The sequence below is a fragment of the Mustelus asterias genome, chromosome 22 (genome assembly GCF_964213995.1).
Source record: "Mustelus asterias chromosome 22, sMusAst1.hap1.1, whole genome shotgun sequence".
NCBI classification, from domain to species: Eukaryota; Metazoa; Chordata; class Chondrichthyes; order Carcharhiniformes; family Triakidae; genus Mustelus; species Mustelus asterias.
Window position 1 is genome coordinate 3,653,137 of NC_135822.1, and position 26,061 is coordinate 3,679,197.

The 26,061-nt window shown below is 40.9% G+C and overlaps 1 protein-coding gene across 29 annotated transcripts in view; it reads left to right on the forward strand.

Annotated features, from left to right (window-relative positions):
* The window catches only part of cdk11b (cyclin dependent kinase 11B), a 43,394-nt gene extending 18,572 nt beyond the window's left edge, over positions 1–24,822 (forward strand). For 9 of the 29 annotated variants that reach the window (XM_078238591.1, XM_078238602.1, XM_078238603.1 and 6 more), the window contains 16 exons: positions 2,670–2,720; positions 2,822–2,931; positions 6,567–6,689; positions 9,359–9,454; positions 10,645–10,734; positions 11,051–11,116; positions 11,215–11,396; positions 12,335–12,425; positions 14,953–15,074; positions 15,504–15,609; positions 17,808–17,929; positions 18,777–18,884; positions 19,660–19,776; positions 20,207–20,355; positions 22,794–22,983; positions 24,436–24,822. In XM_078238591.1, the coding sequence (XP_078094717.1) occupies positions 2,670–2,720; positions 2,822–2,931; positions 6,567–6,689; positions 9,359–9,454; positions 10,645–10,734; positions 11,051–11,116; positions 11,215–11,396; positions 12,335–12,425; positions 14,953–15,074; positions 15,504–15,609; positions 17,808–17,929; positions 18,777–18,884; positions 19,660–19,776; positions 20,207–20,355; positions 22,794–22,983; positions 24,436–24,528 (1,816 nt within the window). In that variant the 3' untranslated portion in view covers positions 24,529–24,822. The remainder of the gene's footprint in view (positions 1–2,669; positions 2,721–2,821; positions 2,932–6,566; positions 6,690–9,358; positions 9,455–10,644; positions 10,735–11,050; positions 11,117–11,214; positions 11,397–12,334; positions 12,426–14,952; positions 15,075–15,503; positions 15,610–17,807; positions 17,930–18,776; positions 18,885–19,659; positions 19,777–20,206; positions 20,356–22,793; positions 22,984–24,435) is intronic. The other 20 variants (XM_078238618.1, XM_078238606.1, XM_078238619.1 and 17 more) reach the window with 3 other exon arrangements.
* The last annotated feature ends 1,239 nt before the right edge of the window (positions 24,823–26,061 follow it).

Genomic DNA, 26,061 nt, shown 5'->3' on the forward strand with positions numbered 1-26,061 from the left:
TCTCTCCCCATGTAAATAAGGGGGTAGGTAAGCTATTGTTTATTTACGATATTGTTTTATCTAATCTATTGCCTTCAGTGAACAGTATTGTTTAATGAGGTGCACAGTCCCCAATTTGAATTATTGTGAATGTAACTTTTTTTAACCGGGGAAAATAAAAAATAAATCTCCATTATCGTCGCACTCAAAAAACTATTGATATAGCAGTCCAAATTAAGTTTTGTTTTTTCTCAAGCAACCATCCAGGAATGTAGCAAGCCTTTGCTGATGCTTTTCTGGCCATGTAGCACAATGATTTCTTTCCCCACCAGTGAGCAAAGGTTCACCCCACAAACTGGGATTCCACACCTAGCTGTGAAATATCTATTTTAGAATACACACTGGATACCTATCCTGGAGCACGTTACGTTTACTGGAATGCGTTCCGTTTACCGCTGCTGACATTCCTTGTATTGACGACTACAAAATTAATGATCAAAAAATACATATTTTAAATGAGTTGCGACACCATCAAGATTGATGTTTTTGTCGGTGTCTTTTCAAAATTGCTCAGCTTGTTGCTTGGTTATCAGTTTTTTCAATTCCCGATAGTTGGAGAACACAGCTGCTTCTGCTGTTGAGACATGTTTTATCTGAACCTAATTCCACCAATTGCTGGGACTTTTCCATCTCCCTTCTTCCAGGCCATATACCTCGTATGTAATTAAATGGCCAATGACGTTTTAGCCACCAATTTATGATGGATGCTTCCCATCCAGTTAACTCTTCCATCTCCACTTAGTGTATTGCCTTCTGCATCAGTTTAACTGGGGTTATAATATTAGTGAAGCAGAGGACTGAATCTGCATCCCACCATTCTGACATTACACTGGCGCCTCATGGTGCGTCACTGTAGGAACAATGCCATCAGTGAGCAGTGCACAGCATCATGTTAAAATGTAGACTTATTAATTTAAATTAAATCAAAATTGAGTGTAGGGGGTAACATATTAGCATTGATAGAGGATTGGGTGACTAACAGGAAGAAGAGTAGGGATAAATGTGTCATTTTTGGGTTTGCAAGCTGTAACTTGCAATAGTGGAGTGCCAGAGTGCTGAGGCCTCAGCGATTTACAATCTATAGTGAAGTGGATGAAGTGACCAAATAAATGGTAACTAAAATTTTCTGATGGCATAAGAGGTAAGAAAGTAAGGACATAAAGAGTCTACAAAGAGATATTGATCAGTTAAGTGAGTGGGCAAAAATTTGGCAGATGGAGTATAATGTGGGAAAATGTGCACTTTGACAAAAAAAAGAGAAGGTGGAGGTGAGCTGCCTTCTTGAATCGTTGCAGCCCATGTGCTGTGGGTTGACCCACAATGCCATTAGGCAGGGAACTCCGGGATTTTGATACAAGAATGTTTAATTGCCAAATATATATTTTATAAATAAATGAAGAGTAATTTGGCTGCGCTCTCACCATCTGACTTGGGTAAAATTCAACTTCGCAAACACAAAGTGGGCAGTAGTAAATCAATGGCATGTTCTATAGTCTTCTCCCTTTCCATTAATATCAGCGTGCCACTTGCCCACCAGCTGCTTCACTCACCTGCAATTGGATTCTGGTTTCTCCAAAACCTCAAATTTAAAATTCTTATTCTCAACTTCAGTGTCCCTATGGTATCATTCTGCACACCTCTATAAACCTACTGCCCTCTAAGATTTCCGTTCTTCCCACTCCAGATGTGTGAAATTCAGGAGAAAAGCAACCTTTGTAACAGTCTCATGGAAGACAAAAAAAATTATCAAATTAGCAACAAAGGACAGATATCATACAGTGACAGTGCATGGAGAACAGGGGTAAAGAAGTCTTGCAACAGTTGTACAAGGATCTGGATTACCATGTAGTTTTGGTCTCTATGCTTAAGTAAAGGAGGTGGTACAGAAATGGTTCCTCAAATTGATCCCTGGATGAGATGGGGGGGAGGGGTGCTGAGTAAATTGGACTTGTATTGTCTGTAGTTTAGAAAAAGGAGAGGCGATCTCATTCTGCAAGGCTTAATAGGGTGGGTGCTGAGAGATCGTTTCCACTAGTCTGGGAATCTAAAACACAAGCACTATCTCAGGATAAGAGGCCAATCGTTTAGGATGAAGAGGAGGAGATATTGTTTAAAAGAGTTATGAATCTTTAGGAATTCTCTACCCTAGCGGGTTGTGGAAGCTCCCTTGTTGAGGCTGAGGTGGACAGATTTTTGATTTCTTAGGGAATTGAGGGATATGGGGAGTGGGTGGGAAAGTGGAGTTGAAGCCCAAGACCAGCCATGATCATCTTGAATAATGGAACAGGCTCAATGAGCCCTGTGGCCTATTCCTGCTCCTATTGTGTTCTTGTGTGACCTCATGAGGAAGCTTGATTTGGGATCCCCTGAAAAATCATGGCAGCATGTTACATTAATCCGCAAAGCAGACATACCCCCTCATTAAAAACAGGGGGGAAACAAACTGTATATCTTGTGACATACCAGATTTTGATGCTTTCCAATAAAAATAGTGTGAAAGTAAGCTTCTAGAACGTAGCTCATAGCATTGGTTTTCTAAAACTAAAGTGTGTCAAACCAACCAAATGAAATAAAGTTACCTGGATTGTACAGTGGGGTTATTCAAGTGGGTTTTGTTTTTGTTTTGATAGGCACATGAAACCTTTTATAGATACAAGCAATGTGGGGCAGGGCAGTCCTTGGTGAGTGACGTGAGCTGTTGTATGTGATATGTGAAAACACCAGTTGACTTTTCTTTTTGAATGCTTTTTATAAACTTACAACCTTGTGGTGAATCTTCCAGGGACCGTCTTGAACAACTCGAGCGTCAGAGGGAACGGGAGAGGAGAATGAGGGAGAGAGAGCAAATGCAAGAGCGAGAAAGGCGTAAAGAACGCGATATCAGGAGGGAAGGTATTTATGCTGCTTAAAGCAGCCGAACCTACTCTCAACCTACTTACAAGTTCGGTTAGTTTTTAGAAACAGGTTATTTTATTCCAAAAATGATCATTCTGTTCAAATGTCACTACCTAAGTGATATGTATCAGATAAAAGCAATTTACTGCGGATGCTGGAACTATATACATCAGGCTTGTCCAATCTGTGGCCAGTAGACCCATGATTAAAATGCCAGTAAGTCAATTTGAAGGTTCTGCAAGTTTCTGCTCCCCCAATCATACGCCACTGCTCTCACATCCTTACTGTTGATAGGCTCACTGGTTATCCTATCAGCAGCAAAGATGGGACTGAACCAGTCTTTGATTGGAGGAGCAGCGTCCTTCAGTCTGAGGCTGAGAAAATGACATGACAGAGCAGTGAATCTGTTGGGGAGGCAGGGGGGTCTTCAGGGAGTGAAGTCGGCGCGGCGGGCGGGGGCGGGGGAATGACTGTCCAGCCGGAGTGGGGCAAGGGAGGAAATGGAGTGGGGAGGTGAAGAGAGAGGAGAGGGGCTGCAAGGGACTGGGGGGGGGGGGGGGGGGGGGGGGAGGAATGGAGGAGAGGTGTCTGCGGATGGTGGCTGGTTGCAGGGAGTGGTTGCTGTGGAGTGGGGCACGAGGCTGGCTGCTGGTGGAGTGGGGGGCACGAGGGTCACTAGGCGTGGGCAGTGGAGAGTGGCTGCAGGTAGGGTGAGTGAGTGTTTGGCTCACTCCCAGTCTCAGGGTTCACCCTCTCCCCCCACGCACCAACACATTCACACCAACTCGCACAGTGAGTGAGGGTGAGTGAGTAAGCACCCCGAGCCTGGTAGCTGGACAAACACAATTTGACCCTCTTGCACTCAAATGGTTATCTTAACTACTTTTTAAAAAATCAAATTATTGCTCTGACATTATGTAATTTTTGCTCAGTAAGCTGTTCCCTTTCCTTGTGTCTCAACATTTTATTGAAATTCATATTTCAATGCTGTGCCAAACTTTACCTTTACAAAATGTTCTCATCGGCCCCTTGAGTGAGAAAAAAAATTAAATGTGGCCCCTCGAAGGAAAAGGTTGGACAAGTCTGATGTATGCAATGATCCAGGTATTAAAAAAAACACAGAATACGTGTACTCCATACTGTTCAGTGTGTCAGCCTCCACATTCCCGTTTCCTCACAATTACACTCTACTTGTGGCTCCAAAACATCAGCTGGCCCAATCCCAGTTCATTCCCTCATTTATGCCCCTCTGACGTTCAGGCTGGATTACTCCAATCAGCACCTGGATTGTTACATTAGGCTGCTGTGTGTAAAGGTTTGAATTAGAATGAGTATTTCCTAATTTGAGACTGGGATGCAGCCACCACTGCACATCCAGCATTTGTTGCCCATCCCTAATTGCCCTTGAATTGAGTGGCTTGTTCAGCCATTTCAGAAGGTAGTTAGGAGTCGATCACATTGGTGTGGATCTGGAGTTGCATTTAGGCCGGACCAGGTAAAGACGACAGATTTCCTTCCCTAAAGGACATTAGTGAATCACAACAGTCACTGATCATCACCATTACTGAGACTAAACCAACTCAAGAATAGTTCCCTTCTGCCATCAGACTTTTGAATGGACCTACTTTATATGAAGTTGATCTTTCTCTACGCCCTAACTGTAACTGCATACACCTCTTTTCCTTCTCTCCTATGTACTCTATGAACGGTATTTTTTGTCTATTTAGCACGCAAGAAACAATATTTTTCACTGTATCCCAATACATGTGACAAAAAATCAAATCACAATTTTTAAGTTGTATATCCCAGATTTACTAACTGAATTTAAATTCCGCCAGTTGCTGTAGTGGGATTTGAACCCATGTCCCCAGAACATTAGCCTGTGGGTTACTAGTTAGGTATATTTTTCTATACTGTTGCAGCGTGGGTGCTATGGGACAGATGATCATGGGGATGTTGGGGATTAGGCAGTTGAGAAATCATTATGAATAACCAGGCATTAACTGCGAAATGGAGATAGAAATGACATCTTGTGTTTCACTGTAAGATTTTCTCAATGATTCAGTCGTGATTGATGCATTCAGTTTGAGCAGTTTAAAACTTAGAATGTAGCATGTTTGATCTGGTTTTACTTTTTGCTATTCCAATTACGTCTTTATCAAGAAGTAAGAACTGTTAATCCATCATGGCAGGAAAATTATTGGAAAAAATTCTGAGGGAGAGAATTAATCTCCGCTTGGAGATCATGTCTAACAAAGTTGAATTTCCTAGGCGGTGACTAGGTGTGTACATGAGGACATTGCAGTTGATATAGTCTGTATGGAATTCAGTAAAGCTTTTGACAAGGTTCCTTATAGGAAAGTGATGAAGAAGGTAAGAAGAGCTTACCAGGGCAATTTGGTAAATTGGATCCAAAATTGGCATTGTGGTAGAAGGCTGGGGATAATGGTCAAAGGTCATTTTTCTGATTGGAAGCCAGTGTCCAGTGGCGTACCGCAGGAATCGGTGCTGCGTCCCTTGTCTGTAGAATATACTAATGATATAGACGTGAATGTGGGGGTCTGATCAGTAAATTCAAAGATGACATGAAAATTGATGGTGTGGTAAATAGCGAGGAGGAAAGCCTTAGATTACTGGATGATATAGACGGGCTGGTCAGACGGGCAGAACAGCAGCAAAAATGTAACCCTGAAAAGTGTGAGTTGATGCATTTTGGGAGGACTAACAAGGCAGGAAAATACACAATGATCAGCAGGAAGTACAGAGGATCAGAGAGACCTTGGCATGCATATCCAAAGATCCCTGATGATAAGGTGGTTAAGAAGGCATATGGGATACTTGCCTTTATTAGCTAAGGCATAGAATATAAGAGCAGGGAGGTTATGATGGAGCTGTATAAAACACTTGTTAGGTCACAGCTCGAGTACTGTTTGCAGTTTTGGTCACCATACTATAGGAAGGATGTGATTGCACTAGAGGGGGTGCAGAGGAGGTTCACCAGGATGTTGCCTGGGCTGCAGCATTTCAGCTATGAAGAGTCGCTGGTTAGGCTGGGGTTTTATTCAGAAAAGGCTGAGGGGGGATCTGATTTGAGATGTCCGAAAATATAAGGACATAGATAGGAAGAAACCTTTCTCCTCAATGACCAGGGAGCATAGATTTTAAAGGAAGGGGCAAGAGATTTAGAGGGGATTTGAGGAAAAACTTTTTCACCCAGAGGGGGTGGGAATCTAGAACTTGCTGTCTAACAGGATGGTAGGGGTAGAATCCTCACATATAAGAAGCAATTAGATGAACACTTTAAACACCAAAACATTCAAGGCTACGGACCAAGTGCTGGAAAATGGGATTAGAATAGATAGGCGCTTGATGGACAGCACAGGCACGATGGGCTGAAGGGCCTCTTTCTGGGCTGTAAAACTCAATGACTCTCTGATCTTCTAGCTGCAACTGCTCTAGAATAGGGAGCTAAGACCGAGATAAAACACGGGATGCAGCTGACACTTAACATCCTAGAAGATTGTGCCAGGACATTTAAAGCTAATCTTTTCAGAAATACAGCCTTTTAAATGTTTTAATGCTTCACCATTTTGTTTAATTGGATTTGACTAGTATTTTTCCTGTTCCTTCAGCCATGATGCACCACAGAGGATCGAAGGTGGGATACAGTGAAAAATTAAAATCTCATCGCAGAAGTCATAGCCCAATGTGGTGTCACACAGAGAGGATTGAACCCGGGGTTGGAAGAAAAATTGGTATGGTCATCAAATGATTAATTTAACACTGAGGGGAATCTTACACGACATGTTTTACATAGGAATCTAGGACCAAGAGTAGATCATCCCGCTTGTCTAACCTGCTTCGTCATTCGATTAGATCAGGCATGTCTAACATTTTGGTTCAAAGGGCCACATTTGGATATTTTCTTCACTCATGGGGCCAGTAAGCAAATTTCGGAAAGATAAGGTTTGGCATGACGAACTAAATTTCAAAAGAAAAAAGGTTTCAAGAAAAAACAATTGTTGAAACTCCCCTCACAGCCACTCAGACAATCACTGTGCTTTCAACCAAAGTGAATAACTTCGCACTTATCCACATTATATTCCATCTGCAAAGTTTGAGCCTATTCACTTATCATAGCCATGCCTTCTTGGAGCCTCCTTGCATCCTCCTCAAACTTAAGTTCACTAGGCACAGTCTCACAACACCAGATTAAAGTCCAACAGGTTTATTTGGTAGCACGAGCTTTCGGAGTGTTTCCCCTTCATCACCTGATGAAGGGGCAACGCTGCGAAAGCTCGTGCTACCAAATAAATCTGTTGGACTTTAACCTGATGTTGTGAGACTACTTACTGTGCCCACCCCAGTCCAACGCCGGCAAATCCACGTCATGGCTACCACTGACACCATTAAGTTCCCTCGTTTAGTGTCATCAGCAAATTTTGAAATGTTACAATTGATTAAATGAAACTGATGTGTGGAGTTTGCGCATACTCCTCGTGTCTGTGTGGGTTTCTTCCCAAAGATGTGCGGGCTAGGTTGATTGGCCATGCTAAATTGCCCTATAGTGTTCTGCGATGCGTAGGTGAGAGAGATTAGCGGCGCAAATATGTGGGGTTACGGGAATATTGCCTGGGCGGGATTGTTTTTGGTGTAGTCTTGATGGACCTGCACTGTAGGGTTCTATCCCCACATCCGAATCATTTATATAGATTGTGAACAGTTGTAGCCCCAGCACCGATCCTTGTGGTACCTCACTAATAACAACCTGCCATCCTGAGACTGATCCATTTATTCCCACTCTGTTTTCTGTCTGTGATCCAATTCTCGATTCATACCAGTATATTGGCCCCAATCCCAGGCGCTCTAATTTTATATACTAACCTTTTGTGTGGGACCTTATCAAAAGCCGTCTGAAAATCCAAATACATCCATCCATTCTCCACAACGTCTGAACCACATTGAGAATTCTGTGCAAATTTGGTGTATTGGCTTAACCAAATTAACAGTGACTTGGTCGCAGAACTGATGCCTGAAAGACCTGTTACAAAACCGGTGGCATGTTTTTCCATAGGTGGCTGAATCCTGCTGTGGATCTTGTTTCTACCACACATTGTGTAGCATTGATGTAGATTTGACTATTTTAAGTAGTATTATTTTCTGTTTCTGATGGAAGATTTTTGCGAGCAAGCATGTTGGTTAGAAATTGCGAGGCAGAACATGGGCAAGTTTGAATTAGAACTAGTCTCCAGCTTTGATCAAGGTCTGGTGAAATTATGACTAGGCTTCCTGCCACCTCTGCAAGAAAAATCGCAGCTGACGAATATTCAAAGTACATCTCTGTCTCTTGTAATTAATGATGTGGAGATGCCGGCGTTGGACTGGGGTAAACACAGTAAGAAGTTTAACAACACCAGGTTAAAGTCCAACAGGTTTATTTGGTAGCAAAAGCCACACCTAAAATAATTAAATTCTCACCAGGGGGTTGTTCAGATTCACCCTCAGATGCACTGGGGGACTCTTCAGATCCCTCGCTGCTGCTCTCTTCCTCAGAGGCAGTTGCAGACCCTATTAAAGAAATTCAGGAACAAAAACAGCATAGATGGTCATAAAGGAATTTCTTTAATAGGGTCTGCAACTGCCTCTGAGGAAGAGAGCAGCAGCGAGGGATCTGAAGAGTCCCCCAGTGCATCTGAGGGTGAATCTGAACAATCCCCTGGTGAGAATTTAATTATTTTAGGTGTGGCTTTTGCTACCAAATAAACCTGTTGGACTTTAACCTGGTGTTGTTAAACTACTTTCTTGTAATTAATAACAGCGGTTACACCATAAGAATCTGAAGGACTTCACGTACCTCATATGGTATTAAAGCTAACATTTTGTACACGCATGTAGTATTTTTATGAATGTAACAATCCAGCATTGAGTAATAAACTCATGAAAAGGATGGAGAAATTCGGGCTGATTATGCCAGTTTCACTAGCTATGCAATATCATGTTCTACTCGTTGCTAACAGCACTAACTCCAGGGAATGGTGAAATAAACCTGCTCTCAATTCAAGAAAAATCTTCTGGGACATCCCTCCCTGATTCATTAAGACGGGTCAAGTTCCACAATATTGCGATCGCCTGTGTCACTTGTCTTATACAACTGACATGAAGCTGAAAGTAATTCAAAGTGGGGTGGGCGGGGCGGGGAGGAGGTGGTGATTAGGAAATAGTGGTGAGCAGAAGAAAGAGGCAAAGTACTGAAGAGAAAAGGGATGGGTTATGAAATCAATGGTGCGAATGAAGAGGAGAAATAGAGGACAGGAAACAAAAAGGAATATATAAATGTTTAAGGGAATTTTTTCCAGCAGAGTTAATGAATGATGCAACTAATATTCCCTTTTGTAAATCTTTCTGTACCTTGTGTTCTGAGTAGTAACGGAGGAACGGCATGAAGAAAAAGACCCGCTGTCTGATTTGCAGGACATAAGTGACAGTGAAAGAAAGACAACATCCGGTGAATCTTCCTCAGGTATTGAAGATATTCTGGGCTTCTTAAAGCTAGGGCAGGAGCATTAGGTTGTAAATACTTTAATAAATGGTTCCTACCAGGAGCACTCAGCTCCAGGCCTCATTACATCCTTAGTCCAAACATGGACAAAACAGGAATTCAAGAGAGTGACTACTGTTGACATTAAGGCGGCATATGACCAAGTGTGACATCAAGAAGCAAATCTGAAGTCACTGGGAATCGGGGACATATCTCTACTGGTACAAAAATACCCATCACAAAAATAGATGTTTGTTGTTGTGGGAGTTGAGTCATCCCAGCCCCAGGACGTCGCTGCAAGAGTTCCTCGGGGTAGTGTCCTAGGCCCAATCATCTTCAGCTGCTTCAACATCAGAATTGGGGATATTTGCTGGTGATTTCCGCAGTGTTCGTTCAACTCGCAGCTCCTCAGATAATTAAACAATTTGTACCCACACGCAGCAAGATCTGGACAACTTTCAGGCTTAGCCTGTTTAATGGCAAGTGATATTTATGCCACACAATTGCTAGGCAATGACCATTTTTAACAGGACAGTGTCTAACCACCTCCCCATAACATTCAATGGTATTATCATCGCTGAATCTGCCCCCTATCTACATCCAAAGGTGTAGCAAGGTTTACATGGAGATGCTGTCTATAAAGTTAATGTAAGACACAGACATGTGATGTTACCTCTTGTTTACCATTTTTCCCTAGAATGGATGTGAAGAACGCAACATCTTACATCCACTGCATCTTTCGTAGTAAGGTTGTACTTGCAACATTTCCACAGTGGAAGGCAAGGAAAATCTGTGGATAAATCCTTTTAAGCTTCTCTTGAAGCTTTTTGTGTTTTGGAACTTTTCAGTTGGGGAGTAATGCATAATGTGATTAATCTCATCCCAGGAAATTGGTGAAATCATTTATTTTAACCATTAATGTTCATTTCTTTTAGTGGCTACACAGTTAAGCTCAGTATGTGCTCCAAACCTGGGTCCCCGCCACGATTTCAGAATGGAATGCTAATCTTCTGTTGTGGCCTTGCTCTGTAGAAGAATGTGCAGAGTATATTTTAGCAAAGTAATTTTTATTATGTAATTACCTAAAACTGTTGGTTTTAAAAACAGTTCGTTATTGTGACACCTCCTTTATGACCATCTATGCTGTTTTTGTTCCTGAATTTCTTTAATAGGGTCTGCAACTGCCTCTGAGGAAGAGAGCAGCAGCGAGGGATCTGAAGAGTCCCCCAGTGCATCTGAGGGTGAATCTGAACAATCCCCTGGTGAGAATTTAATTATTTTAGGTGTGCAGACTTTGGAACCAGTTAAACAGCTGCGTCTTGGTAATGAATAGTTCTGTATGACTGTGCCATGGCTTTGTAAGAGTGTCTTTATTAATAAAATGATTTCAAATGGATGCAATGTCCCCTCCTGTCCAAATGGTGATGTGAGTTCAGATGTGAATTGAGCAGCTAATCTGTCCTTGCTTAACTGATCCTAATAGGCCAAGAATGTGCATCTTTGGTGAAGTAACTACCTGAAGGATTTAGATTTGAGCAGCGTTTCATTGTTTAAAGTGTTTGCCTTTCTTTGTTTTAGGAGAAATTAGTGAAGAAGAGGAACACAGTGATGAAGAAAGGCAGAATGGAAACCACATCCAGATAGGTAAACACCGTTTTTGCCTCGCATCCAGTGCCAAAATCCAATTTGTAATTTACGCTTGTGTAGGTTTTTTTTGTATTTCCTGATACTGAATTTGTTAGTTACAGAGTCAAAGTTTGATCATGATTCAGAAGAGAGTGTGGAGGAGGATGAGGAGGAGATGGAGGAGGAGGAAAGTCCAATCTCAAACACTCCCACTGAGGGGGAGTATGTTCCTGATTCCCCTCCGGTTTCACCGGTTGAGTTGAAGAAGGAGCTGCCACAATACTTGCCTGCCCTTCAGGTATTTAACCAGCGTCTTAGTTAGAACGTTGGACAAATCTTGTAAAATTATTAGTGGAATTACAGGGCAGTTACTCTGCCCTTTCTCCAAACAAAAAGCAAAATGATAAAAATATCACAGTGCACAGCAATCTGACAGCAACAAGGAATAACCCAAATATTTCATATCTGCATGGATCTTGCAGATGCAGTGGGAAAGGGCAATGTCATTACACTAAATATAGTTTAGCCTAGCAGGTGGAGTTGTAGAAAGAAGACAAAAATCATGTTGCCACCAGATCTAAGCATTTTTAATTTACAGTATCTCCATGGCTCAAAAAGGATGACCTGATATGGATCGCTTGCAAGTGTGTTTAAAGAACTTGTAATATCAGCCGTATTTTTAATTCTTGCTCAGATGCTCATGTAATTATTCTTGCTGCACCTCCAGGGCGGCACAGCGGTTAGCACTGCTGCCTCACAGCGCCAGGGACCCGGGTTCGATTCCTGGCTTGGGTCACTGTCTGTGTGGAGTTTGCACATTCTCCCGTGTCTGCATGGGTTTCCTCCAGGTGTTCCGGTTTCCTCCCACAGTCCGAAAGATGTGCTGGTTAGGTGCATTGGCCGTGCTAAATTCTCTCACTCAGTGTACCTGAACAGGCGCCGGAGTGTGACAACGAGGCGATTTCCATAGTAACCTCATTGCGGTGTTAATGTAAGCCTACTTGTGATTAATAAATAAACTAAACAAGATGTTTCACTTTCTTCCAAATATCATTGTCTATCCTGTTTATACACTGGGCAGTGTCAGTGACCAGATTTACTGTGCAGTAAAACTATTACCATTCTGGTAATAAAGAAAATGCTGCATTTCTGCAACACTTGCCACATCTTTGAAATGTAATAAAGCAGCATCCACAATTACTGCTCTAATTAATTATCATTTAACTTTGTTTTAAGGGTTGCCGCAGTGTAGAAGAATTTCAGTGTCTTAATAGAATTGAAGAAGGAACATACGGTGTGGTATATAGAGCGAAGGACAAAAAGACAGGTGAGTGATCCTTTTTAACATTGTAGACAGCTACCCATTGGCCCTTGCCATATTCTGCAATTCAGACAGTTCGATATTTAGTTCAATTTAAACATTGCACAACTTGAACTGTGATAAAGCTGGTAATGGCAGATGAAGTTTCTGGATTACTTGAAGATAGTTTTATCGGTTAATATAAACCCCATCAAAGTATTCAGACCAAAGCTGGGAATGGGGGTACTCTAATATTTCATTATGGATGGTTTTAAAATTTTATTGATAGGGTGTGGACATCACGATTTATTTCACATCTCTAGTTGTCCTGAAAATCATAGATGTTCCTACTGGACGGGAAACTCGCAGAACGGAAACCTAGCCCAAAGACCGCAACTCATAGAATCCCTACAGTACAGAAAGCCATTTGGCCCATCGTGACTGCACCGTCTCAATACAAGCATCCCACCCATGCCCTATCCCTATTAATCCCCCTGACTCTAAGGGACAATTGAGCATGGCCCATCAGCCTAACCCACACATCTTTGGAGTGTGGGAGGAAACCGGAGTACCCGGAGGAATCCCACGCAGGCATGGAGAGAACATGCAAACTCCACACAGTCACCTGAATTGAATTGAACCCGGGTTCCTGGCGCTGTGAGGCAGCAGTGTTAAACACTGTGTCACTGTGCCACCCCGGTGTTGAAGGTGAGGATTCATGTTCTTTGGAGCAATTTGATGCCAGGTCATTTCAGAGGACCCTTAAGATTGAAGCACCTTGTTCAGGACTGGAGCCGCATGAGGCTAGAATGGACAAGGATGATAGCGCTCCGACCATAATGATTTAAAAAAAAAATTCATTCAGGACAACTAGAGATGTGTGAGCATCGCTGGCAAGGTCAGCATTTATTACCTGTTCTTAATTTTTAAAAATTCTGTCATGGGTTGTGGCCGTCACTGGCTGGGCCAGCATTTAATGTCCATCTCAAATTGCCCTTCATTTTTCAGAGGGCATTTAAGAGTCAACCACATTGCTGTGGCCCTGGAGTCACATGTAGGCCAGACCAGGGTAGGGATGGCAGATTTCCTTCCCTAAAGGACATTAGTGAACCTGATGTTCACTAATGAATATTAGCTTATTAATGATGAACTAATTTATGTTTTTATGACAATCGACAATGATTTCATAATTATCATTAGACTTTTAATTGCCCTTGAGCAGGTGATGGTGAGCCACCTACACCAATGTGCTGTCTTGCTCGGCCATTTTAGAAAACCACCGCCACATTGTGTGTTGGTCCGCAGTCACCCATAGGCCTGAGTCAGTAAAGATGATGCAGGGCATTAGTGACTCAATCTGGTAGTTTCATGGTCACTATTAATGAGACGAGCATTTTATTCCAGATTTTTATTCATTAATTGAATTTAAATTCCTCCAGATCCATGGTGGAATTTGAATTTATGTTTCCAGATTGAGTCCAGGCCTCTCGTGCAGTGACATTATCACAATGCTATCCAATCACCCTGATAATTATCGAGTTGGTTGGAATTTTACAGCAATCTGACAGCCCCACAGTCACTTTTACTGATTCCAGATTTTTATTATTGGATTTTCAAAACCGAAGTAAAGTTCTCTAACTTTTTTTTTAAAGTTTATTTATTAGCGTCACAAGTAGGCTTACATTAACACTGCAATGAAGTTACTGTGAAAATCCGCTAGTTTGGGTTAATGTAACCATTACGCTGTCAACCCCATGGACATGGGCTAAGATGTTGAAATGTTTAGGCAGGACTTGACTATGGCTTCAATAAAGCAGAAGAAGTAGAGCTGAACTGTCAGACAGGAATGTGCACAAGTGAGACTTGTTTCCTCTGTTAATTCGGCCTTTTCCCTCTATTTTAGAACACTTTGCATCAGGTTTTGTGCATTTTGTTCACTTTTTGCATTTATTTTGCAAAGTAGCCGATGGTGATGGCAATATCCTGGGCATCACTGTAGATTAAATAAAGCAAAGCACCAGTATTGCTGGGAGGTCTGGGGAGATTTAGTCTGATGCCATTGAGAACCGGATGTCACTACAACAATTAGTGAAGAATGACTATCAGCGCTTTGATCAGGTCTGACTGCAACAGGTTGAGCTCTGAGCGAGCGCTTCTTTTGTGTATACGGATTCTAGGAACAGACCCTGCTTTCTCTGTACAGGACAATAATCAGACATTCGCACAACTCTCCATCCGTTCTGAATGTTTCACTAAGTGATGACCAGAATTATCACCTTGACTGTCGCTCTCAAAAAATAGCCGCACAGCTCCAAACAATTATAGAGTGAACTTTCCTTAGGTTTTTTTGGTATAAGGAGGATAAGAACTCAGTCAGTTCCCAGCCTCTGCCTGATCCAGACACTTGAACCCTCTGGCCTTGTAGAATTCTCGCTATGCCTTTGTAAATGACCTAAACATACAAATGATGCCTTTATACCAAGGAATCATGAAAATGTTACTAGATGGAATGTTAGTATTAATTTGTTTCACATGGGAATTTTGTTTGTTTCAGATGAAATAGTGGCTTTGAAACGATTAAAAATGGAAAAGGAGAAGGAAGGATTTCCGATTACATCCCTACGGGAAATCAACACCATATTGAAAGCACAGCATCCAAACATTGTCACTGTTAGAGTAAGTAAAGAACATTCAAATGTGTGTGGGACAGAGAAATTCTAGGATATCTGAAGTCACCCTGATAATTAGCCGGTGTCGTGTTAAGTATAGTTTAGACTGAAATATTTCAGCAAAATGTGCACATTTTTTCCTTTCCATTTGATGGTTTGAGTGTGAAGTGTTATATTTGACACACTGGTTAAACTTGTGCTGTCCACTGGAATGCAGTTGTGTGTGAGGGGGCTGAAGAGGGGGGATATAATTAAACTCTGTTAGTTAAAAGAATTGTAGGTTATGTATAAAATTGTGTCTGTAGAGTCTAGACAATGCTGCAGTTACTGTGTTCTCCAGGAGTGTTGAGTGTGCTGTATGAGTGCAGTGTACTATTGAGAGGTAATATTGTATGTGAAAATGGATATTTATTGAATCTCCTTTTACTTTTTTCAGGAAATTGTAGTGGGAAGCAACATGGATAAGATATATATAGTAATGAATTATGTTGAACATGACCTCAAAAGTTTAATGGAAACTATGAAGCAACCATTCTTACCAGGTACAGTAATCTTGTTGCATATTGTGGTCAGAAATATTAAAGATATAAATGTTAATACATATGGAAATAATGTAGTTTTTATGCTTAATATTTCTGCATTACAACAAAGTAGTCTACTGTAAGGATTCAAAAACTTCCTTCAGAATTACTTCTGTCTTAAATTCTAATGGCAAACATATACCTTGGCTTCACTGAAAGCTGCCAGTATCTAGGTTAGCATTCTCAGATTAACTGACTTCTCAGTTTTTCACTTTGACTTTCTGTTTAATGTGGTTATGATTTATAATGAAGGTATACTGGATTCTGTGCACTATGCAGACTTGTGCATAAGATTGAAAGAGTTCTTGCTCCTATTTGGTTTTCGAAGTAGGAGGTTCATCTTGTATGTGGCTGTGGATTGATGTGTGGCTGGGAGTCATGCTGTGTTCAGCTCCTTGTGCAAGTTGAGTATGGTACTTGCAACATAATTAAGATATTGTCCACAAACATTGTAGTTGACAAGGACTCCACTGCTTCCAGAGCCAAACACAAGGGTGAACCCAGGTCACAACAGGTAAAAATATCAAATTTCCACTTTCTGGTTTCCGCTTCTCTCGATAAATTTCCCACTTGATGCGAAGTCACCTCATTATTGCTGTGACTTGTAATGTTGGCTGCTCATTTCAGAACATTGCTTACAGTTGCTCCATGAAGTTGGAATCAAATTATTGTAATTTTTAAATTTTTGCAGGCTAGTGACATCCAAGTGAGGATGGCAAAGTTTGATAATATTTCTATATGTTTGTATTTTAGAGAGTTTTGTGTGAGAAACTTGAGGATTAAAGTCCACATCTGGACCATCTTAAGTAACCCCCCACCCCCCCCCACTTTTTTGCCGAGTGTCTTGTGTATATGAGATGCTTCATTACTAAGTATTTGTAATGATCATTCTTATAGGAAATGTACTTTGGATGACTTTGAATGTTTGCATAATTATGTTAAATAAGTCCGGCCCCATATTTGATATTGTGATGAGGACCAAGCTGTCAATAGCTCCAGCACAACACACACCTCTCTGCTGCATTCACTTTGAATCTGTAGATTATAAAGTAATTACTGAACCTTGGTGGTTGAATGCGTTTTAGGAATGTGGGCTTTTATCAACCTGTCTGATTGTTGGCATTAAATATTACATCTGCCGATGTGCTTTTGAAATGTACATGCAGTATGTAACTTGGCCACTGGGTGGAACCAAACTTCAGACTTCCTATCAGCCTCATGTAACTATTTCTGTTCTATTGCTTACCAGCATGCTCTGTGTAAATAATTAATCTTGAGATGTGGGGAACACTGGCAGAGTATTTCCCTTCATCATGTTGCTCTAAGAGCCCTGAATCAACCCTGAAACATGGGACTGGAGTCCAGTCATAGACATGTCAGACTGGGTGGGGGTGGCAGGTTCCATTCCATGAAGGATGTTAGTGGGGATTATTACGGCCAGCAACTTTCATTGCCATTTTTGATGCTAACCTACATATTACTAGATTTATTACAGTCATTTTCATAACTTGTCTAAAGAATGTTCTGGCTCATCCATTTCAGGATGTGGAGATGCCGGCATTGGACTGGGGTAAACACAGTAAGGAGTCCTACAACACCAGGTTAAAGTCCAACAGGTTTATTTGGTGGCAAACGCCACTAGCTTTCGGAGCGCTGCTCCTTTGTCAGGTGAGTGGGATCTCCCACTCACCTGACAAAGGAGCAGCGCTCCGAAAGCTAGTGGCGTTTGCTACCAAATAAACCTGTTGGACTTTAACCTGGTGTTACTGTGTTCATCCATTTCAAGACAGAGCACAGAAACAACAGTGGGCTGAAGGGAGGTTGTGGAGAAATAAAGCTGGGTAAAGTTAATTCCAGCTGTGCGTGTAATGCTGCCAAAGAAGCCATGTGTACGTGAGGAATATGAAGGCTAAGGATTGAAGCTTGAAACACAATGAGTGTGACTGTGTGAGGGGAACTATTACAGGATGATGTAGGAATGTGATTGTGATAATGCGTTACCACAGATAGGAGTTGGCCATTGGCCGTATCAGCAGTTGTGGAAATGTTGAGGGGGGCAAACACACTGTTGCTGCAATCGTCACAGTATTGTTGATTTGGGCCAGGTGATGGAACCACCTACATGTGAAAACTCACCAATTTTTAAAATCCGTTTCCAGGGGAAGTTAAAACGCTTATGATACAACTTCTAAAAGGTGTTCGACATCTTCACGATAACTGGATTTTACACCGAGACTTAAAGACATCCAATCTCCTACTCAGCCATTCAGGAATCCTAAAGGTCAGTCCTGCTACAGTGGGACAGTAAATTTTACTGGTGTGTTTCCACTTTGATAGACTGGTGCTTTAGTCCCCCTTCCTCCAGATCCTGTGCGTTGGTGATCATTCAGAGTGTATACAGTTTTCATAGACATACACATTCCTAGTTTTGCAGTTTCTTTTCTCAGTCCTAAATTAGACAATATATAATTCACAGTGCTGTCTCCATGTTTCATTAGTTCTTATTGTGAAACTCTTTTCCCCTGTTTAATGAGGTGCTTTCTAATTTCCCTCGTCGTACAGGTCTCAGCAAGATTCCTTACTGTATTTAGTCTTTTATTCTGGTATAGATACATGAGAATGGTAAAGAATGACTGAAAAGGAAATATGATTAATCCCTTTTCCTCCCAGTTGTTCTTTTCAAAGAACCCTTCCTCTGTTTGTTGCCTCCCTCATAACATTTAAGCCAAGAATGGGATCTGATGCAGAATTGCACTGACTACTCTTTGACACAAGCATTCAAACCTCCCAGGGCTATGCTATCGATGTCTTCACATTAATAACTGATTGCTAATTACTGATGCTCTTTCCAACCAGGTGCAAGTTGGCATATCCAATGTGTATTCATTGTTCAATTGTAGATTACATCAGTGGTAAATAATATTTAAAGGAAGTAGTAAAGTGTCTGTTTTCTTTTTAAGATCAGCAAATTCAATGATGCTGATTCCACATCAGATAAAGCCTGTGTAGATGCAGTGTTCCCTTTGAAGTACTTAATATTTGTAGAATACTAAAAGATATTCCTGAGTTGTTCTGGTGATACTTGCCCGTGTAATAATTTAAAACACGTTTTACTGAACATTCTCTAGATTGGCGACTTTGGACTTGCTCGAGAATATGGCTCCCCATTGAAGCCTTACACACCAGTGGTAGTAACTCTCTGGTATCGAACCCCTGAGCTGCTACTTGGAGCAAAGGTTAGTGAGCGGAGCCTGGGAGCGGGCTGGATAAATGTTTCTGAAATTTGCAGTAGTATCTGTGCTTTTGATTTGACTCTGCAGACCAACATAAAGATATGAATTGTCTCTATGCAACCAATCTACTTGTGTTATGTAGCTGCTATGTTATTGGACTGTACCTTGCCAGTGTTCTGGTGGCTTTATCAATCCATTATTTAGGTTTCCATTAGCCCTATAGAAATAGTGCATCGTAAAATGGCATAGGTTTAAAATGGTGTTTTGGTGCAAGTTTGCTAAGAAGTTGTGCCCACTCCCCACTCTGAACAAATACACTTGTCTGATTTAACTGCATATTGTAATATGTAGCTGGTTCATTTCAGTGGAAGTAAAATGTCTGTTCCATTAATTTAAGGTGAATGTGGAGCATGTTTTGCAGTAGACATGCAGAATCTGTGAATTACAATCGACAGTCTTGTGGCTCGCTGCAGTAGTTGTATAAAATTGGATTTGCCTGGACATTTATTTGAAGCGGCCAATATCTCACTGTGTTGAGATGGACTCACTATCGGATGACTGGTTTTTAATTTTGGGTAATTCAGGAGGAAAGATATTAAGCCTAGTCATGCTAACACCCCTACATGACAGATTCTGATTTTCTTATTTAAATATGTTTCTCTTTAATTATCTCTGTCTATTCAGAGATTTTTAATCTTTGGTGTGGGAAATTTTATTTTTGAAAATAAATGTATGAAAACGCTGCTGCTGGCATCTTACTGTTGTGTTTTCTTTGTAGGAATACTCGACTGCTATTGATCTGTGGTCAGTGGGCTGCATCTTTGCTGAGTTTCTAACTCAGAAACCTCTGTTTCCGGGGAAATCAGAAATCGATCAGATTAACAAAATTTTTAAGGTGTGTGACTTATTAAAACATGCACACAACATGATTTTGCTCAAACGTGAGGCCAGTGCCTGAACTGTTCACTTTCTGCTCTCTACTAATCGGTCTATGTTCCTGCAATGCAGCTTTTTTCAAACCTGCCTCTTTGTAGCAAGGGCATCAGGTCCATTGATTCCTTTGCTACATTGAGTGCTGACCTTTCTGTTCCCCCTTCTGTCTTGTGGATCATCAAAACCTCAAAACTTGATAAAATGACGCCCTAGATTCCAGTCGGTAGATGGACTAACAGGTAAGTAGGTTGCTTTAGGATTTCCTTTATATTTTCTTTATAGCTACACTGATACATCTACATATACAGGGTCGTGAAAAGTGCAAGCTTCAAGTTAAAATGCAATTTGCTCTTGTTACATCAAATTGAGCTGTAATTACTTTCTCCTTACAGGAGTTGGGCACACCAAGTGAGAAGATCTGGCCAGGTTATAATGAACTTCCTGCAGTGAAGAAAATGACCTTTACCGAATATCCGTTCAACAACCTCCGTAAGAGGTTTGGGGCCCTTTTATCTGATCAAGGATTTGACCTCATGAACAAGTAAGTGAAGGGGTTCAGTAGGCTTTCTGTTGCTTTAATCAACTCCAATTTCAGTTTTGGGGAACAGAGATTTGTTGGCTGGGGAAAATTAAGTGTGGTCACTGGAAATTGAACCTGGACAGAGCTTCTTCCTGATCTTTCAACCCCTGTGTTCAAATCAATCCAGAAAGATTGGGTGAATGTGTCTTTCGACTTCCTGGTATCAAGGGCCCCAGATAAAATTGCATTGGGTTTTCTCAGCCCAATTAATAATGGATGCATCCGATAATCCATTTGACACAGAATGGCATTCTTAGTGTGTTAAATAGTTTGTGCAAGAGCTGGAAAAGTTCACACTGGTGATGTGCCCTGGGTTTAAACACTTGTCAATTCTCGCTGAGTGCCACGTGGCTCTGCCATTGCCCCACGATGTATTTTTAAAAAAAGAACTGTTTCTTTGTCTCACTCGTCACCATTCTGAGTCACCTAATCACGACTTCATAATTCATGTTTTATTTGAACAAATTACTGCCCTTCAGTTAAGAGTACGATCTGTTTGATCTAGATGGCGAAAGTGTTCCATTTTGCAGCATTTGGTGCTTGTGGGAGCTTTCTCCAAATCACAACAAGGGCAAAAAGTTGCAAAAGTTTTTTTTTAATTGAAAGTAAATTAAACCCCACTTGGTGTGGAAAAGTGCAAAGCAAGTGAGGTAAATTGAGAAGTAACGATTTGGTGATAATTGTCGAAATCTCGGTTTCCGAGTTTGACTTTAACACAAACGCACATTAACACAAGATGTTTAACCGACAAATTGTCTTTATTTTACTTGCTAGCAAGGGGTTTGGTTCTCGGCACAATGGATCGAGACACCTCTGCACTGGACAAAGACAATCATCCTGGTTTATACAATTCTGCAGCTCACAGTTAGTTGGACACAATCCAATCAAAAATGTTACAAATGACATACTTTACGTACTGATCCAATAGAAAAAAATACTGAATCATCCTGATCTATGAGATCATGATACCTTGTGGGCACCCCAATATATCATCCCTAAGCCTGTCCACTAGTCTCTTAGTCAGACATCATGTCTCTATTTTGATAGCAGTCTCACAAAGCATCTTCACTAAAACAGTCTCACATGGACATCCTTTCATTGATAAAGGGGGGCCTACAAAAGCCATTAGTATTTTATGGCCTTGTCAGTGAAGTTAACTGAATCTCTAAGGGATGTGGTCAACTCAACTTGCCTTCAGGATATTCCCCAATTATAGCCCTGATAAGTTTGTTAATTGCCAACCACAATGAAACACATGGATATATTGCTTATCCATTCAATGACTGAGCTTTTTATCACTACCTACAGTTTCAGGGGGTATCATCATGTTACCATTAATTATTGTCAGTTCCCACTAAGTCCCATATTATAACTCTTTTGTTAGCTAAGACATTAATAGCTTTCTGACTCTGTTGTGATTAGAAACTGTGAAGGCAGCTTCATTAAAACTCATTCTTGTATCATTTGTTTCTGATAAGGTGTCTGGTGAGGCAATTAAGTCTTTATGGCCTTGTGATTCCAACAGTTGGGTGCTTTAAAGGAATGTATTTAACATATGTTTGGTACCAAAGGGGCACTCTACTCTGTAACTGCATCAAAGTTTCTTTGTTTAATTTCTAAAAATGTATTGAAGATATATTTATATGTATGGACTCATTAAAGGTATTACATGTTCCTTTAAAACTACGAAGTATTTAAAACACCTCATTACAATTACTAGCAAACTTGCTCCCCATTGATTTAAAGTGAATCCTACACCTAAGTTATCGAGTCATAGAGGTTTACAGCATGGAAACAGGCCATTCGGCCCAACTTGTCCATGCCGCCTTTTTAAAAAAATTCCTAAGGTAATCTCAATTGCCTGCGTTTGGCCCATATCCCTCTATACCCGTCGCACCCATGTAACTGTCTAAATGCTTTTTAAAAGACAAAATTGTACCCGTCTCAACTACTCCTCTGGCAGCTTGTTCCAGACACTCACCACCCTCTGGACACTTTTGTATCTCTCCCCTTGATTAAACAAAAGCCCTAGCAGCGTCTGCCAATCTTATAGTAGCCCTTTTCTTTTCTATCTTTCTACATAATCTTGGACTTAATAGGCTGCAAGTTGCGTGAGCGTCTACCAGTTAAATCCTTTCCATTAGTGCTGAGTAGGTCCGAGTTTGAACAAGTTTTGAAACTCGTGTAAACATGGTTTGCGAATGTTGCTGCATTGGAACTTTCCCCTTTCACTGAAAAAGATTAATTTTTATTTCATTTCAAACAATTTGCTGATGCCAACAGTATTTTGTTTCAGCCGTGGAATATATTTATGCAACCACTTAAGATTTTTTTTTGATAGCAGCAGGTTTTAACAAAGCCTCTCCAAGGTGTCAGAACTCTCTCTCTTTTTGAAACAGATTTTTGACTTACTGTCCTGCCAAAAGAATTACAGCTGAAGAAGCATTGAAACATGAATATTTCAGGGAGACTCCGCTCCCTATCGAATCAGCCATGTTCCCAACTTGGCCTGCAAAGAGTGAGCAACAGAGAGTTAAACGTGGAACTAGTCCTCGACCCCCTGAAGGTGGACTTGGCTATAGTCAATTGGTAAGTTTCTATTTTTATGCATAACTGGTATTAATACAAGAACTTTAACATTGGAAACCACTACACAACAGAGAAGCTGATTGTGGCCATTGTCGGAAAGGAAGCTGGAAACTTCATCTCAAAAAAATCTGCATTTTGAAGGTGCAAATCAGTAAACTGGAAGGGATTTGGGAGAGTGCTCCAAAGAGTAGGTCCACTAGTGGTGAGAAGGGATTGGAAACTTGAATTGGTCTCGTTCCCGTGAGAACTACAGTGAATCAATAAAGTTTTGGTTTTATGCAAATAAAGGAGGATGGTGGGACAAAGGATTCAGGGTGGTTGGGGGCAGGTGGGATTGTTAATTAGGATGAGGATTTTAACTGAGATGCATCAGACTGAGATACCGGGAGCCATCGATGAAGAAATGGGCGGGATTAGTGGAGTGGAGTGAATGCACATGTTTGTGAGATGTAAGTCTGCAAGCAGAGTGTTTGAGAAACTAAGTCTGGCGGTAAAACAATCTGTAATTTTTTAAAATGATGATCCAATACGCCTGTCCCTTTGTGGTTGATCTCAAAGCCACTTCTCTCAATCCTAAATCTCTCTCAAACATATTCACACTTCAGTAATCCTGTAAACACAGGCTTACCAAGTAAGCTGTAGGAAAGATATTCTTGAAAGCATGTGTTTTGTATGTTATTACCTCAAAACACTCCCATACTGTTAATGTTACAGAGCTTGGTGTTTCCTTCACCACTCAAGCGAACACAGTCTCAAATTGTGCTTTACTAAAAATCTTTTTCTTTGTGTGAAATAACTCCCAAGTGCCACTGTTTATTCTTAATTTCTGATGTTGTTTATAGCACAATTGTCGAAGATAATAAATGATCGGACACAAATAGAATTTTCCTCTTGTACCAGTAACCATTCACATTACTGGGTTGGATGATTGAGGAAGTGGGGGAGTTTTGATATCACACACGGAAGTATAATGCTAATTCATTAATGTTCTTGTCTGTAGCCTGATTTTAAAAAATTTTGGTGTCAAAGGGCTGGTTTTAGCCACTTTCATTATTGATAAGCTGGATTTGAAACCTACCGAGCTGAACCTCTATTGAATACTTTGCAGCTACAGCGCTCAGCTATCTGTGAACACCAGGAACAGTCGCAATGTCTGATTAAAGTAAAAGCAAATTACTGCAGATGCTGGAAAATCTCAGCAGCTCCGACAGCCTCTGTGGAGAGAGAATAGAGCCAACATTTCGAGTCTAGATGACTGTTCGTCAGAGCGAAGGGTCACCCAGACTCGACATTAACTCTGTTCTCTCTGCACAGACGCTGTCTGACCTGATGATATCTGGTTATCCTGTCCTGACTGAGGGAGAAACAAAGGCACAGGGAAAGGGAAATGAAACGGATGCTTTGTAAACAGTCTCATTTGTTGGTTTATTTCCGATTGCTTTCCTTTTGCAGGGCGATGATGATTTGAAAGACACGGGTTTCCATCTAACAACCACAAACCAGGGAGCCTCAGCTGCCGGTCCCGGTTTCAGCCTAAAGTTCTAATGCACTGACTTTTTATTTGAAGATTACGATGAAAGACAATTCGGAAGCGAAAGGATGCCTTTTATATTTAGTTTCTTACAACCCCGCTTTATAGGGGAAATCCTGCTGTATTTCTCAGCTCAGCAAGCTTCATCCTTCAATTTTTTTTAAGCTTTTAAATATTCATATGTAAAATAATTTAATCAAGTCATGTGCAAAGTGGAGAATAATTGTTCACCTTGACTGGTTAAAGTGGAATATTTTGTGTAAATGTAGAGTTTTGGTAAATTTAAAAATAAAGTCCAATAAAAGTAAGTTTTACTTTGGTAAAGAATCCATTCTCTCCTGCAGTGATGGTACATGAATGTTACACAGTGATTTTCTTTTAGGTAGCTTTCCACATTGAGCTAAATGCCTCTTGTGAAAGGTCCGAATTAGAGATGGATGAGATGTAGGGTTTTAATAACCTTTGCCCAGGGTCCACTCGGGCTATCTGAACAAAAGCTGTGACTCAGCCAATATCTTTTGAATGTGATATGTACTGTCATTCTTTTTTAATTTTGAAAAGCACATTGTGCTCCAAAGCTGTGTAACATGGTGGGCGGCACAGTGGTTAGCACTGCTGCCTCACAGCGCCAGGGACCTGGGTTCGATTCCCGGTTTGGATCACTGTGCGGAGTTTGTACATTCACTCTGTGTCTGTGTAGGTTTCCTCGCACAGTCCAATGATGTGCAGCTTAGGTGGATTGGCTGTGCTAAATTGCTCCTTAGTGTCAGGGAGAGTAGCTAGGGTAAATGCATGGGGTTAGAGCCTGGGTGGGATTGTTGTCAGTGCAGACTCGATGGGCCGAATGGCCTCCTTCTGAACTGTAGGATTCTATGAGCGGGTGAGTTGATTAGCAGGGTAAATACGTGCTGTTAAGGGGATAGGGCTTAGTTGAGATTGTGCAGGCTTGATGGGTCAAATGGCCTCATTCTGCACTGGAGGGATTCTATCATTGTGGGAGGTGTGCCCCAAATGCAAACTGTCTATATTTGCCATCTATTTTACAAGGCATTTAAAACAAATCCGAACTCTGACCTTTTTCCTAATAATGTTCTGATTATTCAGCTTATTTTCAATAGAATTAATTTGCAAATCAAACATTCCTGAATAGTTGGTTCTGCACTTAGCCCAATTATTATATTTGAGTTATTATAAAGATCATTTAAAAGCTCATTAGCTCTCTCTGATGTATGAAAATTGGATTGAGATATAAAAGTCAATGGCACAAAACAAAAATGGATGAGATACAAAGTCAGGACATTATCCTTTATATTTGTCATGCTACTAATCAGGATTGTTAGTAAGAGTATAGAGAGACATTGGATTGTTAGCAGTGACACTGAAAGGGGAGTAAGTGGGTTGAGAATGCGGGTGGACAAAAACCTTTCATTAGGAAGCTGAAGGTGAACAAGCTTCCTGACAATTTAACCACCAATGATAACGAGACTGAGTGACCAGACCCTAACCAATATCTTTCATTGTTTATTACAATATTTAAAGTCTGACTC